This window comes from Cricetulus griseus, chromosome 7 (genome assembly GCF_003668045.3).
Source record: "Cricetulus griseus strain 17A/GY chromosome 7, alternate assembly CriGri-PICRH-1.0, whole genome shotgun sequence".
In the NCBI taxonomy this organism is placed as follows: domain Eukaryota; kingdom Metazoa; phylum Chordata; class Mammalia; order Rodentia; family Cricetidae; genus Cricetulus; species Cricetulus griseus.
In genome coordinates this window covers 110,078,999-110,097,920 of record NC_048600.1, presented here as the reverse complement: position 1 = coordinate 110,097,920, position 18,922 = coordinate 110,078,999, and the positions used below count along the sequence as shown (strand labels likewise).

Here is an 18,922-nt window from a genome sequence, read left to right as displayed (position 1 = left end):
ATCCACTTGGGCGCCAGACCCAGGTTCCAAAATACAAATCCAATTACTAAAATTAAAAAGAAAAACCAGAACCATGCAGTGGTGGCACACACCTTTAATCCCAGAATTTGGGATTAAAGGGAGGCAGAGACAGGAGGGAATCTGAGTTAGAGACCAGCCTGGTCTACAGAGGGGAGTTCCAGGACAGCCAGGGTTACAAAGAAAAACCTTGTCTCAAAAAGCCTAAAAAAGGAAAACCCAGCTACATATAGTGGTGCACACCTTCAGTCCTAGCACGTGGAAGGCAGAGGCAGGAGGATCTTGAGTTCAAGGCCAGCCTGGTCTACAGAATGAGTTCCAGGACAGCCAGAGCTACATAGTGAACCCTGGCTCAGGAAAAAAGAACAAGAAAGACAGAGCCAGACAATTAAATGAAAAGGTAACTTAACAAATAAATAAAAGTGGTGCATGCCTTTAATCCCAGTACTAAGGGACAAGAAGCAGAAGGATCTCTGTGAATTTGTGGTCAGCCTTGTTTATATAGCAAGTTCCAGAACAGCCAGAGTTACATAGTGATAAACTGTCTTGTCTTTAAAAAAGAAAGAGAGCTGGAGAGATGGCTCAGTGGTTAAGAGTACTGCCTGCTCTTCCAAAGGTTCTGAGTTCAATTCCCAGCAACCACATGGTGGCTCACAATCATCCGTAATGAAATCTGGTATCCTCCTCTGACATGCAGACATACATGCAGGCAGAACACTGTGTACATAATAAATAAATAAATAAATAAAAAGAAAGGAAGGAAGGAAGGAAGAAAGGAAGAAAGAAAATAAAAAAACTTTGGAAGCAAACAGTTAAGATACAGTCCCTGAAAGCCAGGCGGTGGTGGCACACTCGCCTTTAATCCCAGCACTCGGGAGGCAGAGGCAGGTGGATCTCTGTGAGTTTGAGACCAGCCTGGTCTACAAGAGCTAGTTCCAGGACAGCCTCCAAAGCCACAGGGAAACCCTGTCACGAAAAACCAATCAACCAACCAAACAAACAAATAAACAAACAAAAAACGCTACTTCATCCTGAGAGAACAGCATAGCTCTCTGTGCAATTCAGTTTTGCAAGGCATTGCTTTGCTTGAATTAGGCCTTTCTCAAGAAAAGAATAGTACAAAGTTGGATGCAGTACTAACATAGTGCCAGTTCCAAAAGGAATGAAAGGCAGCATCAGCCAAGGTGGTTCTGCCTCTAGTTGCACACCGCAGGGTTGCCATGTGGTTCAGACACCAAATCCCACCGAGCAGAAAAGCACAACTGCCCAGCTTGAAGTCTTTCTTTGGAGACAAATTCTTGCTAAGCTGCTCAGGCTGGCCTCAAATTCATGATCCTCCTGCCTCAGTCTCCCAGGTGCATTTCACCACTTTGACCACACCCAACTGCCCAACTCAAAGTGGTCTTAAACAAACAAAAACACCCACCACAAAATAGGCTTTTGGCTCCACAATGTCTTCAGATAAGAAAATAGAACTGTTGTGTCTAAAAGGTGAGCCCTCACTACCTTCACGGTGGGTCTTCAGCAAGGAGCCCAGGACCCTGCCTGTTCATCTCTCCTGTTCTTTGCTCCCTGGTCCCAGCAGCGTCACACTGCTCCACTGCCCCTCCGGCAAACACTCCTTAAGACAAATGTACTGTCAGCTCCCTTGACGAAGCCTTTCTGGACTGACTGTCCCTTTGGTCCTGTTTTCCTTTGCCTAACAGAAACATGTTAACTACCTACAATTCTCTCAGGCTCATAGATCTACCACTGTGGACAGGAATCATGCTATTGCCTTCACTTTGGCATTGTCAGACCTGGCTAAATGGCCTGGTCCACAGGCAGTGTTTAGAAAATGTTTATCAAATAGGCAGGCTATATAAATACACATCTCATAGTATTTTTGGCTGTGAGACTAGCCTTTAACAGCCGAGCCATCTTTCCAGCCCCTCATAGCATTTTTTTAAAGGTGGGGCTCACTATGTAGCCATGTTGGATCTCATGATCTGTTCACCTCAGTCCCCCAAGTGCCAGAGTCACAGGTGTTTGGCACTACAAGAATCTCATGCTCTTGCCTTTAAAGTCTTAGTACCTATAAAACTCTTGCTCCAATGTAACAGTAGCCCAGAGTGAAACCTTATAAAAAACACTAATGACTACTTAAGTCAACTGCAAGGGCCAGAAAATTGTCTCCATCATGCTCATGGGAAAAAACAATGATGGGACCAAAAATTCCAACCGGTGAAGAACCCATAGACTCATACAATTGAGCTTTGTCTTTTTCGAGACAGAATCTTATGCAGTCCAGACTAGCCTCACACTTGCTATACAGCTAAGGCTGGCCTTAACTGAGTGCTGAGATTACAAATAGGCTTGCACGGCTATGCCCAGCATGTTTTGACTTGTTTCTGCGTATCAGATTCCATTGGCTCAAGCCATGAACACACGATGACAGGTCCCCACTGACCACTAGGCAGGCCAAGAAGTCCCCTTACCTGGCACAGTTCTAGGTGCTTGTCTAGATGGTTCTTGTGGCTCCCATTTCAGAGGCTGGCAGACAACAGGACTACAGTCATCTCCCACCACACCCCTTCTCAGCGCTCCATCCACCGCCTGGAATCATCTTGCAGGCACCTGTTCCCCCATATTCTCGGCTGGCTATTGCTGGTATTGACTAAGAACTATGCCTCCCACTACCTAGGAAAGAGAAAATGTGAAAAGGGGAAAATAACGAAATGCAAGAGGCCTGGGAGAAGGGCAGCCCTTCCATCTGTTAGAGCAGTGGCTAGTATGTTTATCCGTTGCTCAGGGAGAGGATGCTCTGAGCACTGCCCACCGCTTAGGGGAGTGGGTTCCAAGCCGTAAGGAAAGACCATTCTGGCCTGGGGCAACCAGATCCCAGTTTTCCCTCTTCTTTCTATTCAACTGCCTCCCTTCTCACCTCAGAGTCTCCCCCATGACCCCAGAGCAACTTTCCAGTCCCCAGAATACCATCCCACCCTCACGACCATCAGCATCTGCCTGTGTGGTCCACAAGCAGTTTCCACCTTTCCTGCTCTCAAGCCACAATCTTTTCCCTCAGCCAGACTACCCCCCTTTTCTCTGCGTCCCCATCACCTTGCTTCAGAGTGCGGCTCTAATGCCATGTTTCCTTCCCCAGGTTACCAACCTCCACTTCCAGGAGGCTCTTCTTCAGTAGTCCGGCCACTTAAAGCAGACCACTCCTCTCCAGCTCCCGGGACTTCGCCCCGCCCCCGCCTGGCTGCAGCGGTCCCTGTACCTTTAACAAACCTCCACGTGCTGTTAACGGCGGTGACAGCATTTCCTTGTCTCTCTGCTCGGGTCCCCAGAGGCGCAGCCCATTGGCTCCTGGACTCCCCTGTTCTCGTTCTAATTGGTCTCGCTTCAGGAAACTCAAACCAATGAGCTCTCCGCGTGGGTCTCCCTGCTCTCATCCTGGACAGCTATTGGCTGTCCTGGCACCTGGGCGCCGAGAACTTAGGACTTGTTAGCTTGTCTGGGCTGCTAGCAAATTCTTCCCAGGCTAGACACCCAGGCTAAGCAATTGGTTCCGAACCCAGAGGAACCCAGGGCCTGGCGACGTCGGGGCACGTGACCGGCGTTCCCACATGACGTGCGCGCTGCTGAGCGTCACCGCGACGTTCGGGCGACCTTCGAAGTGGCCAGGCTACCTCCGTCACCTGTGCTGTCGGGGTGCTGTCATGGACCTGGGACCGATGCGCAAGAGTTACCGCGGGGACCGAGAGGTGCAGCCACTGCCGCCCGGGCACGAAAAGGGGGTGTCCCTGCGTCTTGGGGCCTCTGTGGCCACATATAGGGCAACAGGATTTAGGGATCACGGTGGTGGGAAAACGGGGTTTCAGAGACAACAACTGGAGAGGAAAACGTGAGCTAAAGGTTTGCTCGCTCAGAGGCTGACTTCAGAACCCACCTGTGTTGGAACCCAGCGCTCTTCTGACCAATCACCTTGGGCAATTTATCCTCTCTGGGCCTCAGTTTACTGATCTGTAAAGTGACAATGCCTGCTTTACAAGGATGCTGTGGATTTAGGGTTCTTCTAACTTTTACATTTTTATTCATTTAGTGTGTGTGTGTGTGTGTGTGTGTGTGTGTGTGTGTGTGTGTGTGTGTGGTGTATAGGTCAGAGGGCAATTTTTCGGGAGTTTTTTTTTTTTTTCTACCATGTAGTTTCAGCTAGGACTGAACTCAGGTTGCCAGGCTTGGTGTCAGGTGCCTTTACCTGTGGAGCTAGCTCACCAGCTTGTGTTTAGGCTTTTGCAAAGTGCTTAAAACCAGTCACAAGCCGGGTGGTGGTAGTGCACGCCTTTAATCCCAGCAGTTGGGAGACAGGCAGGCAGATCTCTGTGAGTTAGAGGCCAACAGAGCAAGTTCCAGGACAGCCAAGGCTGTTACACAGAGAAACCCTGTCCCAAAAAACCAAACCAATAAATAATAAAGTCACAAAACACGGTATAAAATAATAAAGAAGTGGCTGGGTGATGGTGGTGCACGCCTTTAATCCCAGCACTCCGGAGGCAGAGGCAGGCGGATCTCTGAATTTGAGGCCAGCCTGGTCTACAATGTGAGATCCAGAACAGCCAGGGCTACACAGAGGAACCCTGTCTTGAAAAACAAAATAATAATAATAATAATGATAATAATAATGAAAGGAAGGGTGGGTCTGTAGCTCAGTTGGTAGAGTTCTCGCCTAATGTGCACAAAGGTTCTGGATTTCATTCTTAACACAAATAAACTAGGCATGGTGGATCCAAAGTTCAGGGTCATCCTTCTGCCACACAGTGAGTTCAAGGCTATCCTGGAAGCTCTTAGTTTCTAGCCCCCTCAGCACCTACTAGGTCTTTTCCTTTCCCTCCTCAGTTCAGGGACCAAGAGATCAGTTTTGGAATTGAGATCTAGTCACAGCTGCTAAGTGTGATTGTATGTGAACATTTCCTGAAGTGCTTGTCTAAAATGTTGTTTTTCGTGAAACTTAAAACTACTCCATGAGAAATGATGAGGTGGCCCACAGGACTTAGCACCCTCGAGCCCTGATTCATCCCTTCCTGGTTAGGAGACTCAGAAACTCATTGGGCCAATTTATGCCTGTTTCATCACCTGTAAATGGGCACAGAACCTACTTCCTGGTAGTGCTTGTTTCAAGGTCATTGTTTTTTTGTTTGTTTTTGTTTGTTTGTTTTGTTTTTCAAGACAGGGTTTCTCTGTGTAGCTTTGGAGCCTATCCTGGTAGTCGCTCTGGAGACCAGGCTGGCCTCGAACTCACAGAGATCCGCCTGCCTCTGCCTCCCGAGTGCTGGGATTAAAGGCGTGCACCACCAATGCCTGGCTCAAGGTTATTGTTATGAAGACTAAATGCATTTACATTTGAAAGGCACCTCAGCCCGTACCAGGCACAAAGTAAAGCATTATGTGTTCATGAAATGAAGTCAAACTCTCTTTCTAGGCATTTGAGGAGGCTCATCTGACTTCTCTGGACCCCATGAAGCAGTTCGCTTCCTGGTTTGAGGAGGCTGTTCAATGTCCGGACATAGGGGAAGCCAATGCTATGTGTCTGGCTACCTGCACCAGGTAGGCACAGCCATGGGTCCCCGTGTGTGACTTAGGAAGACCTAAACTAAGTGCAGGTCTGTTATTAAAGCCCCAGTTGAGTTGCTGATGTTCTCTGAACCCCAGTAAAGCAGTCCTTAACTGGTAAACAAAAGCCAGCTCACTAAATACTCCTCAGTGATGAAATGCAGTTCCTTATATGCATCTTGATCCCTCATGTTCCACTCACGACTCACGATCCTTGGCTTCCCTCATGCTCCTATCTGCTCAAGTCCTACCGCCCTTCCTCTCCTGGGACTGCTCCCAAGGCCCTTTCCCTCTCTTGAAACCCTGCATAGAATCATATGCCAATCAATCCTACCCTTGGAGAGATCGGTCTGTCTCTGTCTGTCTGTCTGTCTGTCTGTCTGTCTGTCTGTCTCTCTCTCTCTCTGTTTTGTTTTGTTTTGAAACAGGGTTTCTCTGTATAGGCCTGGATGTCCTGGAACTCACTATGTAGACCAAGCTGGCCTTGAACTCAGAGATTCTCACCTGCTTCTTCCTCCCGAGTGCTGGGATCAAAGGCATGTGCCACCACCACCAACTGAGAGGTCTATGTTAGCCTCTTATTCAGTTGTCCTTGTCCCTTCTCACTAAAGCACTAGGCTTCAAGACAGGGCTTTGGCACATCCTCTGAGCATTGCCCAGAGCTCTGAGCAGAGGGCCATCCATCATTGCCCCTTTTTGAGTTGGCTCCATGCTTTGTTGTTGGTCCTTTCTCTTTCAGGCTTACATGTTTTTCAACATTGTCACAGAAAAATACCATGGACTGAGGGACTTAGGCAATAAGTTTACTTTTTACATTTCTGGAGGCTAGAAGTCCAAGAGCAAGTGGCTGTTGGGATGCTGTGTGCCAGACATCCCTTAGAAGGATGCTGTTTGATCCAAAAGGAGCACCCAGACAGTGGTATCACACTTGTACCTCCACACAAGGGCATGGTTTGATGACTGGAACCCCACAACCTGACAGTCTGCCCTTTTTTCCAGTTCATAACCATGCATTTGTTTATGTGATTACGAGATTGATATTTGCCTCCGTAAGGGGGTGTGGCTGAAGGGGTTGCTCAGGGGTGAGAATGCTGGAGTAAGTTCTGACCTGATGCTCTGCTGTGTGCCCCTAGAGATGGAAAACCCTCTGCCCGCATGCTGCTGCTGAAGGGCTTTGGCAAGGATGGCTTCCGCTTCTTCACTAACTACGAGAGCCGAAAGGGAAAAGAGCTGGTGAGGGTCGGGCTAAACCCTTCCCAGGGCCGGCAGGGCCAGCCTCCATCCTGGTGTACATGGTCTTCTGGTGATTGCTCAGACTCCCTCTTGCTTCAGGTCCTTGGCACTCTGAATGAATGAGCCACACCCACCTCCATCACCTGCTACCCAATCAGCTGCCATTCCTGTGGGTCTCAACCACATGTTCCCTCATTAGGGAAGCCTTCCTTACCTAACACTGAGTCAGCCCTGGACACATGGCACTGTTGGCACGCAGTGCACCTTATTGCTTGATTTTGCCATTTTCTTGTAGCCTCTGACTGCATTTGTATGTGTGGTTACACGATTGGTATTTGTCTCCTCTGCTATACGGTGAACTTTGTGGAGTAAAGGTTACAGCTTTTATTTAATCTGTTTTGTCCCCAACACCTGTTCTAAAGTGCATAGGAGTTGGTGTTTCATTTGTATTTGGTCATGCCACCCTGAGGTGCACGGCCATGAGTGAGCTGGGTGTGGTGGCACACACCTCCCAGGATTCAGGAGGCTGAGGCAAGAGGATTACCACAGATTTAAGCCACCCTAGGCTACAGAGTAGGACTGTCTCAGAAACAATAAGAAGAACAAAACAAACAATAACAAACATATCTAAAACTACAACTATGGTGATTGGGATGGCCAAGCCTCAAACTGGAGTTAAACCAGCTCAAGTCCAGCTCTACCACTGGCTGGGTACACTTCATGTTCCTCTGCCCCTTAGAGCCTGTTTTCAGATCTGTCACGGTAGGCACACCTTTGAGAATTTAAATGTGATGCAACAGTGAATGCATCTGTTGAAAGTCTCCTCTGTCTCCTGCCTTCCTCCTGTGAGCAGGAAGCGCTGTGTAACATTGTTTTTCCATACAATGTTACCTATGGCTTCTTTTATTTCCAGGACTCTAATCCCTTTGCCTCCCTTGTCTTCTACTGGGAGCCCCTGAACCGGCAGGTGAGTGAGCATCCCCAAAACAACTTCCAGGAGACTGTGTGGGCAGGGGTGAATTTACAAATGACTGTAGGGAGGGTCCCCAGTCCAGGCACACATTCTGTCTAGTCCTGGGTACTCTGCCTCTCACACAACTCTCAGACAGTCTGGTCGGAGCCGAGAGTGGTGGGGCAGCAGATATAGAGAACATCGAGAAATATGGCCTGTGCTAGTAAGAGGGGTTGGTAGGATCAAGCATCACCTAGCCAGGGTCATCCATGAGCAGGTGCGTGTGGAGGGACCTGTGAAGAAACTGCCCGAGAAGGAAGCTGAGGACTACTTCCATTCCCGGCCCAAGAGCAGCCAGATTGGGGCTGTGGTCAGTCGCCAAAGTTCTGTGATCCCAGACCGGGAGGTGAGTGGGGCTCCTGCATGGTCCTCTTGATTAGTGAGGCCCTGGACTCATCCCCAGAGTCTGTCTCCAGGAGATGCCAGGCCCTGTCAATCTAGCAGAGAGAAAAGGACGATCCTGTCCCTAGGGGAGAAGAGTGGGAAGACGGGAAACGGGCTCTGTCCCCCATACCTGGCCTGGGTCTTGCCCCAGATCTTTAAGTGGATCATGGCCCATGTCTGGCTCTTCCTGTCTTCCCTGAGCAGTACCTGAGAAAGAAAAACAAGGAACTGGAGCAGCTCTACCAGGAACAAGAGGTGCCTAAGCCAGAATACTGGTAAGTGATACCTATGCCTGGTGGACATCCAGAAAGGGACATGGGTGCCCTGTCTGTAATTTTCTCTGGGGGCTCTCATCAGCTTATCCCAGGAGCTTCCCATAAGAGAGCTTGGGATGAGAGGGGAGGAAGACACAGTAAACCTCTGCTTCTTCCCATAGGGGTGGCTACATCCTGTACCCCCAGGTAATGGAGTTCTGGCAAGGCCAAACCAACCGCCTACATGACCGCATTGTCTTCCGGCGAGGCCTAACAACAGGCGACTCCCTCCTGGGACCCATGACCCACCACGGGGAGGAAGACTGGGTATATGAGAGACTTGCACCTTGACTCTGGACTCAGAATGTTGGGGAGTCATCAGCTGAAAGAGAGTGGGGGAGAGCTGCTAAGAGAGGGTGAAAGACTGAAACCGGGTCTACCTTTCTCTGTGTGGCTGGGGGGGGGCATTTGCATTTAAACCTTGCTCATGCTAGCCAATGCTCTACCACTGAGCTATAGTCCCAATATTTTCTTAACCTTTTATTTTGGGACTAAGTTGACTAGGCTGGCCTTGAACTCACTGTGTATGTATCCCAGACAAGTCTTGGCCTTGAGTTCTTCTTGTTGCACATAGCCTTTTGAGTAGCAGTGATTACAGGCTTGTGCCAACTGGCCCAGCTCTAGGCCTTGTTTTTAAACTAAGTCCATTTCCCTTCCTATCCTTTATATCTAAGTCCTCCCAGGGCTCACCCTCTGAGTTCTCCAAACTCAGCTGCAGTTGAGTGTGGTCGGTTCATAGAGAGTCACAAGTGGCAAAAAATCTCACAATCATCTCCCTTGGCTTTGCTTGTGGCTTTTGGAAAAGCCCATCTTGGGGGAGTGACGGGTATGACTCAGTTTCCAGCAACAGAATGTACGAACAGACCTGCAGATGTTCGAGGTTTACCTGCTGTGGAAAGGAGCCAGGGCCAATCCATGTTTGCTGTGACTCAGCCGGGATCAGAGAACTACTATTTATTTTGGTTGGCCTTGAACTTGTTACTCGGGACACCGTACTTCTTTTGACTTTGGGGGTGTGTACTTCAGGCTCTGTCCCTGATAAGAGCTCCTCCCAAAGCAATCCTCTCCTGTGTTGATTCCTCACTTAAGCCTGGGTCTGGAAGGACATTGACCTGTGACCACCGCCAGGTACCATTCCCTTCCTCACCCCTTTTGCTGTTGTGCCATGGACTGTGTGACTTTATTAGTACATGCAAATGAGTTGTTGAGGACAAGTGTTGTACCCCACATCTTTTAGGGGGTTGTATGTGCCCCCCATTTTTAACGTGATCTCAGCTGTCATTTCCAACATGCAAGTGTGTAATAAAAACTTGTCGGCCGTGTGTGATATTAATGTTTATCCTGGCTTTATTTTGTCGGAGGCACCAGGACTTTCCTGCCTCCTTGCTTCTGGCCAGACAGGTTGGGTCCAGCAGGGGGAGCCCACTGGCTAGGGTTGACCCTTTCCGGGCAGTGGAGGCCAGTTCCAGGCGGCCTCTTCTGCCTCCCCCTTCCTCTGCTTGGGCAGCTTCCCAGTGAAACTGGTTGATAACCATGGCCTCTCCGGGCTCCTGCACATATTTGCACTCTCGGTTCCTCCTCCTCCCAGCAGCTCCTGCAAGCTTGCAGCTGCCTTGCTTGGGACTCCCTGGGGTAACTGGATCTCTGTAGCCAGCCAGGTCTCCAGTTTAGAGAGACTTTCACTGTCTCCCTGGAAGATTCCTGCAGAGATCTTTCTGGGGCTGTGGTTGTGCATGTAAAAGACTTGGAGACCAGGGACCCCATGGAAGGAAGTGCTTGGGATACATTTCAGAGTGTCTAGCACGTGCAAATTAAATCCTCAACATTGGGAGCAAGGCATCTGATCCAGCTGGTATAGATCATGCTTGTAACCCCAACATTGGGAGGCTAGGTCAGGATGATTGTGAGTTTGAGGACAGCCTGGGCTACATAGTGACTTCCAAGCCACCTTGGGCTATACTGTGAGCACCTGTCTCAAAAAACCAAAAACAAACACAACTCTATACCCAGTACCGATCTTCATTCCCTATCTAGGGTTAGGCAATCTCAGGATGGGCTGATATGAGAGGGATCTACATTATGGGTCTTAGAGGACACCCAGCCCCCAAGCTAACAGGTTGGCTCTCTCCCCCTGGTTCTAGAGCTTGCACACTCCCCTGGGTGGCAGTCACCTCCCAGTGGCCTAAGATCTAAAGATTGTCCTTTCCCATTCTGCAGACGATAATTGTTCCTGCCCATACCACTCCAATGCACAACAGAAGAGTAAAAAAAAAAAAAAAAAAAAAAAAAAAAAAAAAAAAGCCAGGCGGTGGCAGCACAATCCTTTAATCCCAGCACTCAGGAGGCAGAGGCAAGTGGATCTGTGAGTTCAAGGCCAGCCTGGTCTACAGAGCAAGTTCCAGGACAGGCTTCAAAGCTCCGAAGAGAAACCCTATCTCAAAAAAACAAACAACAACCCCCCCCCAAAGAAAACCAAAAAAGAAAGACTGGAAGGTACTGGGGGCAGGGCATCGTGGTTCATACAAATAGACCAGCTTTCACTCTAAGCAAGCACTGTTGATTTAACCTCTCTGACTCTCAGCTAACTAACAGCAATACCCGCCTGGGAGCGGGGCGCATGGGCAGGGCGGGTGTGTGTGCTAGGAAGACAGCCTGTTATAAGTAGTATTTGTGGTAGCTAACGGTAAAGTTATAAGATTGGGGAGGGGGACATCTCAGCTTTTTCTGGGAGACTTTATGAACAGAGTAACTAATGAGATCTAGAAAGTTCTGGGGAGAAGGAGGGGGTACAAAAGGCTGAGGTAAAGGCAGGGCCCTTGATCTGCCTCCCTTATCCCCTGAGTTCTCCAGGCCTGGGCGAGGCATCTGACAAAGGTTTCCTTGTATAGGTCTGTTTGTTTTGGCAATAAACTTCCTCAGCAACAGCTCCCTAGGGTGGGGTAGCCCAGCAGACTTTGAGGAGCTGACCTGGAAGCTGCTGGACCACATAGCTGAGTGGTCACCTTGGTTTTTCCACCATGAACTCCAGAGATTTAGCTGATTTTTCTTTTCCCCCAGTTCTCAGACCCTGTGGCTTGGGCAAGAACCAGACATTACAGGGTGATGACTCTTCCTTGGTTCTTAAACTAAAGCAGGAAGTGGAAGGAGACCACCTGAGGCTCTGAGGAGCTTTTCTTGTGTTTCCTGAGACAGGGCCTTGCTGTATACCCCAGGCTGACCTTTGAACCTACAATCCCCCTGCCTTAGCAAGAGCAGAGATTACAGGGACTTGCCCTCCTACCTGGCTTTACAGAGAAGTCTCTCTATAAAATGTCCCCAAGCTCATCAGCCTACTAACTGGTAACACCAGATTTTAAAACTTGGTACCAAACTGAACCACTGAGAGCTATAGAGACTTTGGGTCTGTCACCAAAGGTGTACCCCACTCTCTTAAAACCCTCACAGCCTCTCTATTGTCCAGGGAGTGTCTGTCTCCTTCCTTCTCCACTGCCATATGAAGCCTAGCGTGGTGGAATTACTGGCACAGCCCCTTCAATGCCACTCTTGAGGGCCCTTCCTGAAGTTTGAAGAGCCTAAAGGTCTGCTTCACTTACACGAAGGTAGAGACGTGGCCATCCCCATACATGTGAGATGAGAACATAAATACCTCTGTTTCTGCAGCATTGTTTATTACTAGGTAGAAACTACCATTACTTTTCAAACAAAATTCAAGGCTCCAGGATTGACTTCTGGGGCTGATCCATCTTAAATACTATCAGGGAAGGAGCAGAGGAAATCCATCCATTCCTCCAGTTTGGACCCTTGGGCCCATGAGGCTTCTCTTTGGGGGTATGTAATTCAGCACCCACACAAGTGGGGGTCAAGGCAATAACTTGGGAATTTCCAATCTGGCCTTCTGTAGCACCCCAGGGAGTGCCTGTGTCCTTTGCCCCTCCACTCTGGGGAGCAAAGTTCCAGGAAGTTTACTCCTTGAATTAAGAGGTGATCTTAAGTTCAACAACTCCGCCTCTGGCACTAAGGCAACCACTATCATGTGACTTTTGGGAACTCTGATCTCCTAGGATTGGTCTGGGGAACAAGTCACAGGTAGAGAAAGTAGGAGGAGCAGGGATACGAATTCACCCTTGACCCTGTGCCCAGGGAGAGGGTGGTGTCCGTTAGACTCCCTGTCTGTTCTCTGCCATGCTGCCTCCCTGTGAGCCAGCCACTGTGCCAAGGATGGCTGTACTTCTAGGCGGCCATTTTCATCCTGGACCAGAGCGCCTTTGTATGTGATCATGGAGAGGAGGACCTGGGATCTCCCAGGCCCTTTGTAAATCTGGGGCACATAAATACAAACCTAAGAACCAGGTGCTCCTGCCAGCAGGCATCACCTGCCACTATGGCTTCAGCTATGACCAAAGAGGCCAGCGTGGCAAGCTCCTGCCTCAGACCCCACCAGTGGCAGGGACCAGGGAGGTGCTAGTGTCCTCCTTGGCTGATTTCATTGTCCTTTGTCCTCCCTGTCATCAAAGAGGCTGGGGTTCTCTGCCAGCATGGCCCGGACTTTTTTCTTTTCCTTAAAGCGGCCTGAGTTGGAGACTTTGACGTGCTTGCCTTTGGTGTTCTTGTCTACAATCTTCTCCAGGCGGGTGTTAAAGTCGCTGTGAGGATCTCCAGCATCAGGGCCAGGGGGCTCTGTACCTCCCTCTGTTTGGGCATAGGTGTCAGGGATTTCATAGAGCACTTTGGGGGTGGATTTCTTTTTCCGGAGGAAAGTCAGCTTCCACCAACCGACTTCAGTCATGGCGGTCTCTAAGCCCAGGCAGGGATATCTGCAGGACCAAATGGGGGACACAAAGGTCAGTGGGTGGAAGGATGGACACTTGGACCAGTCCTCTTTAGGCTCATTCATATCATTCATAGTTACTGTCTGATTTAAGAGTTGGCAAGTGTGCTGGTTAACACCTAGAATCCCAGCACAGAGGCTGAACTGGGAGGATTGGAAATTGGAGGCCAGCCTAGGCTACACAGTGAGGCCCTGTCTCAAAAAAAAAAAAAAAAAGGAAAGAAAGAATTGAAGGTAGGATATACAAAAAATAAAGAATTGAGCCGGGCGGTGGTGGTGCACGCCTTTAATCCCAGCACTAGGGAGGCAGAGGCAGGAGGATCTCTGTGAGTTCAAGACCTGCTAGTCTACAAGAGCTAGGTTCAGGACAGCCTCCAAAGCCACAGAGAAACCCTGTCTTGAAAAACCCAACAAAAATAAAGAATTGAAGGTAGGACTGAGGGGTTGGGGAAAGAGCCTTCAAAGCAGCCATTAATGGGAAAGACATTGGGGCAGGCAATGGAACAGTGAGACAATCCTACCCCATGGCCTTACAAAGCCATAGAGTTTGAGGTCCTTCAAAGCCTCCAGGCTACAGGCTAGGGAAGTCCCTTACCTAGTCACACATATCCTAGTCTTTGGCACCATAGCCAATTCCTTCCCATCTCTGCCTGGTGTTGGTAGACCATTGACAGGTCACACTGGCAGAAACACCTGGCGTGTTTTGCTTGGAACTCATGACAAAATCAAATAGAATTAGTGATAGTTCCAGCCATTTGTCATTCCCAACAGTGAGCATGAGCCTTTCCTGAGGAGGGGGCTGGGAGCTGTGGTCTAGGACTGGGAAGCTTTGCCTAGCCTACTGACTTCAGCCAAGTTACTTCTCTGGGCCTCAGTGTTCTCATCCATCCCATTTAGTCCTAACACTCAGCCCAATCGTGGCTGCCTGGCTGCACCGGGAGATCTGCTTTGCAAAGTGAAACTCAGGGCATGGAGTAATCATTAGCAAACTGTATTCCTTTCCCCCCAGCAAGCTGCCAGGACAGGTGTTTGGAGGAGAGTTAACAATTTGCAAGGCAGTTGGGGGAGCCTGTGAGATGCCAACGCCTAGGCTGTGCTGTAGGTACCCTTCTACAAGGGTATAAGGTGGGACTGGGGCCTGAAATTCAAGCTTCACAGCTCACAAGCTGTGTGTCCTGACATGGAGCCACCTCTACACAGACTTCATCTTTTATTAATTTCCACAATGGTGCATATGAGCCAGAGGAAGGCCTGGGAATGAAGCTCCCTGGCCATAGCTGATGTCTGCAGCTCGGAGGGGATGGATGCCTGGAGGAATTAAACTCTATGAGGGAGCTGAATGACATAAGGAAAGGCATCTCTGGGCCCAGAGAAGTTGGAGGTCTCTCTTATGACCCTAGGCATACACTAGGACAGCACTGGGTAAAGAGGGTGCAGAAGCTGACAGCAGAAATCTAGATGGCCAGGCAGCCCAGAGCTGCTGATGGCGGGGTTTGTGAGATGGCCAGCAGTCAAACACACCTGCCACCAAACCTGAGTTCCATCTCTAGGGCCTAGTTGGGGGAAGAAGAGACTTCATTTTCAAAAGTCCTCTGACTTCCATCCCTCTGGCATACAGCCCTCATGTACACATAAAATATTCTTTGCTTGTTTTTGTTTTTCAAGACAGGGTTTCTCTGTAGCCCTAGCTGTTCTGGAACTCACTCTGTAGACCAGGCTGGCCTCGAACTCACAGAGATCCGCCTGTTTCTGCCTCCCGAGTGCTTGGATTAAAGGCCTGCACCACCAATGCCCGGCCAGGCTGTCCCACCCCCCCATAGGGTTTCTCTGTGGCTTTGGAGACTGTCCTGGAACTAGCTCTTGTAGACCAGGCTGGTCTCGAACTCACAGAGATCCATCTGCCTCTGCCTCCTGAGTGCTGGGATTAAAGGCGTGCGCCACCACTTTTTTTGTTTGTTTGTTTGTAGAAAAAAATAGAGGGTACTGCTTTCTCCCCTTCTGGCTTTCTGATTTCCATAATTTCCATAATGCATATGGGCATTTGGGGTAAGAGGAACATATCAAATTCAGAAAAAAGAAAAGCAAGACACTGGCTAAGGCCAGAAACAAGCTGAGTACTTCCTGCTGCTTTCCCTTGTGGTATCTGTCTCCTGCCCCTCTAGACACACTCCCTTCCCACCCCCACACACCCAACCCGGAAGACTCTTTCACATTCCTTTGTCCACGAAGCAGACCCCCATTGCCCACTCTACCCCTTCAGCTGGGTCCAAGCGACAGAAGCTAAAGGGGGATCTTGTGCAGCTCCCACTTATAGCACAGGGGGTGGGGGTGGAGGGGTACTTCCTGGAGAGTTGAGCACACCAAGGGACAGCCTGAGAGGTTTGCCTTGGCAGCGTGCCCCTTCTGGGCTTAGCACTGCCTTGCACAGAACTTGGTGTTCCAGAGTGGGTTACTGGAAAGAGCTGTGGGAGGGCAAGGAAGAAGGGACAGAATGCCCGCTCGGTAGCTGCCTTGTCGACCCACCACTGCCCATCTGGAGCTGCCGAGAGTCGACTTGCGGCATAGAGGGATGGCTGATCCAGCTCCTGCATCTGCTCTAAGCACCTGATTTCCCAGCACAGCTGGAGAGAGGCTTCTGCCCATGCCAGTTAAGATGTACCCATTTTTAAAAAAGATTTTATTTATTTATTATGTATACAACATGCTGCTTCCATGTATATCTGCACACCAGAAGAGAGCACCAGATCTCATAACGGATGGTTGTGAGCCACCATGTGATTGCTGGGAATTGAACTCAGGACCTCTGGAAGAACAGTCAGTGCTCTTAACCTCTGAGTCATCTCTCCAGCCCCAAGATGTACCCATTTTAGTAAGTACTATGTATCAAGGCAGCATTCCCAGAGCCTACCTCCCCTTGAGGCTGAAGGAGCCACAGGTCACAAGGAGCTGCTCAGAAGACTGTTAATGGGAATAGAGTATTGCCCGCCTTGGTGCCCTGCGTCCTGGACTTGTACCCTGGACTCTTGAGGATGCTTTTGCTGGCCTTCCTGTTCTCTCTGCCCTAACACCTAAACACCTGAACAAGTGTTTGTCCCTTGAGGCAAGCCTAACACATGGAAATCTGAATTCGTAAAAACAGATAAAGTGATAGACTAGTCTTTGTTCTGTATAATAACTCAGCCTCAAGTGTTTTCAGTGAACATAAAAGACGGTATAGAATCTGGCCAGACATGGTGCCACCCACCTTTAATCCTAGCACTCAGAAGGCAGTGACAGAAGGATCTCTGTGAGTTTAAGGTTAGCCCACTCTACATAGGGAGTGCCAGGACAGTCAGGACTATATAAAGATACTCTTGTTTAGCTGGGCAATGATGGCACATGCCTTTAATCCCAGCACTCAGGAGGCAGAGGCAGGTGGATCTCTGAATTTGAGGTTAGCCTGGTCTACAAAGTGAGTCCAAGACAACTAGGGCTACACAGAGAAATCCTGTCCTAAAAAAACGAAACAAGAAAAAACTGTCTAAAAATGAACAAACAAAGAACAGGTGATATGAGCCAGGCGTGATGGTACACACTTGCAATCTCCACACTCAGGAAAGATATCACAGTGAATCCAAAGCCAGCCTGATCCACCCAACAGTTTTCTAGTTCAGCCTGGTCTCTGGAGTGAGACCCTGTATTAAAAATAAACAAAATTAACAAACAACCAACAGCAAAAAAAGCAGCTTGGTGTATAAGCTTCCCAAATCTCTAGAGTTATAAAGAGTAAAACGTTTCCAGTCATATGCCCACACACGATCCTGGAAAACCAGCAGGGACCAGGTGGTGGACACATAGATCTACCATTTGGTGAGACCAGCTGTCTGCTTATACAGGGGCCTGAGATACCAGGTTGAGGGCTGGGCCCTTGCCCTGGGCCTTGCAATCATTGTGGGATGAGGGAAATCAAGCCCCAAGGACGCCAGCTCCACCTCTGCTGTTTGTGTAGCTTCAGGGCCCATGAAAGGCCTTGTAAGACAACTTGCCGCCTCCTGACTCAGTTGGCTAACACTGTGGCATGCACGTAAGCATCCAAGACAGATCCCATCACCCCAACTAGAGCACTATCTGAAGGGCTTTGCCCAGAGTAGGCCAAGCTCCTTCTGAGCAGGACAAGTTAACCATTGACCGAGTCCGAGATGGAGGAGCAGAGGAAGGAAGATGCCAGTTCTGCATGGTGGGATCTGCTCCCCTTCCTCTGCAGGGCCCCCACTGGCCCTTGACCACCCTGAAGGAGACTGGATAGGGAGTGGGAGATGTTTCTACTAGACAGCCAGACACATACATGGGCCAGAGGACATGCTCTTGAGTGGAATAAGAGTTAATAGTGAAACTTTCTCAGAAGGAATTCTGTTGTCCCAGAGGCCAGTGGGGTGAGACTGGATGAAGACAGAGTCTGCTGGACTTGTCCACCATGGAGGCAGGAGTGGGAACCCTAGTCAGGGACTATGTCAGTTTCCCCACCCACCAGTCCCTGCTGGCTGTACCTGTAATCCGGACTGCTCTGTGTTGGAGGCTTTCCCTAGAGGAGTTGAATGTAGGAGCTGCCCAGGCAGGTGAGACTGGAGGAGGAGAGGGTGTCTCCAGGGTGTCGTGCTGGCCAGACCCAGCCTGGAGAGTTGGGTAGGAGCAGCTGCAGGGCAGGTGTGAGAGAAACAGGTGCCGAAGCAGGTACCTGCTTGCTGCGCAGCTGCTCCAGGAGTCAAGGTGAACCTGAAACCGGGCCCCTCCCAGCTAAGTAAACAAGCAGAGGCTGGCTCAGACTGATGAATATTCATCACCCCAGAAATCCAATCCCAGTGCCCCTGCATCCACTCAGAAGCCAGTGTCCTCCTGGGATCACCACGCTGGAGGACCGAATCTCAAGGGATGTCTGGGATAGGGGAGCACGGGAGAGTTCCTCCTCAGTTTCCCTGCTCTTCAGTGTCTGGTTGCACTCTAAAACCATTGACAAAGCCACCCCCATCCATTTTATCTGCCAAAGAGGTTCAGACCCCTCTCCGGCATGGGCCACCACCTGAATGTTGCCCAGGCACTATAGAGAAAGGGTTAAGGGCCCGCTGCTCCCAGAAAGGGCTGGGCATCCCTACTCCCTTTGAACTCCCTGAGTTGAAACCAGTCTCTGGTTGAACTGGTTAGCAGACCGGTTCCCAGGCTGTCTGTTGGCTCTCCCCCACTCTGCAGTCTAAGGGATTTGGATTCCCTACTGAGCAGAAGGACCCCCTGAAGATCTCACCAGAGGAAAAGGGGGCAGCCTGGTGTGTGGGCAAGGCTCTTTAGACCCCTCACAAAGCTTTGTCCTGCTCAGAGGCAGTTATGGGGGAGAGGCTTAAAATAATATGCCAAAGCTAGGTGTAACCCTAGCACTCAGGAAGCTGAGGCAGGAAAAGCATGCATTTGAGGCTAGCCTGAACTACACAGAGAACTCTTTCTCAAAATATGGAAATTACACAAAGAGTTCCTTATGGGCAGCTTTTCTCCGACTCCCAAAGAGAAAGG

The 18,922-nt window shown here is 49.7% G+C and overlaps 2 protein-coding genes and 1 long non-coding RNA gene across 6 annotated transcripts in view; 1 reads left to right on the top strand and 2 right to left on the bottom strand.

Moving 5' to 3' along the window:
• LOC103160422 overlaps nt 1-3,322 on the bottom strand; it is a 33,253-nt gene extending 29,931 nt beyond the window's left edge. For all 4 annotated transcript variants that reach the window (XR_004770673.1, XR_003486892.2, XR_003486893.2 and 1 more), the window contains exons 1-2: nt 3,170-3,322; nt 2,496-2,697 (exon numbers count right to left, since the gene is read on the bottom strand). This is a non-coding gene — a long non-coding RNA (uncharacterized LOC103160422). The remainder of the gene's footprint in view (nt 1-2,495; nt 2,698-3,169) is intronic.
• A 154-nt stretch (nt 3,323-3,476) lies between these two features.
• On the top strand, nt 3,477-9,889 carry Pnpo (pyridoxamine 5'-phosphate oxidase). The gene is made up of 7 exons (XM_027424194.2): nt 3,477-3,767; nt 5,483-5,607; nt 6,747-6,846; nt 7,760-7,813; nt 8,076-8,204; nt 8,447-8,517; nt 8,679-9,889. The coding sequence occupies exons 1-7, from the start codon at nt 3,630-3,632 to the stop codon at nt 8,845-8,847; spliced, it is 786 nt and encodes a 261-aa protein (XP_027279995.1). The 5' UTR covers nt 3,477-3,629; the 3' UTR covers nt 8,848-9,889.
• A 3,150-nt stretch (nt 9,890-13,039) lies between these two features.
• Nucleotides 13,040-13,342, bottom strand: Prr15l (proline rich 15 like). Its single transcript, XM_035447233.1, has one exon. The coding sequence runs from the start codon at nt 13,340-13,342 to the stop codon at nt 13,040-13,042; it is 303 nt and encodes a 100-aa protein (XP_035303124.1).
• Nucleotides 13,343-18,922: the final 5,580 nt, after the last annotated feature.

Excerpts from the sequence above, each read along its gene's own strand:
- Pnpo (XM_027424194.2), top strand. The coding sequence starts at position 3,630 with ATGACGTGCGCGCTGCTGAGCGTCACCGCGACGTTCGGGCGACCTTCG. Across the intron at positions 3,768-5,482 it reads GTTACCGCGGGGACCGAGAG|GCATTTGAGGAGGCTCATCT; the intron begins GTGCAGCCACTG and ends CTCTCTTTCTAG. Across the intron at positions 8,205-8,446 it reads CTGTGATCCCAGACCGGGAG|TACCTGAGAAAGAAAAACAA; the intron begins GTGAGTGGGGCT and ends TTCCCTGAGCAG.
- Prr15l (XM_035447233.1), bottom strand. The coding sequence starts at position 13,342 with ATGACTGAAGTCGGTTGGTGGAAGCTGACTTTCCTCCGGAAAAAGAAA.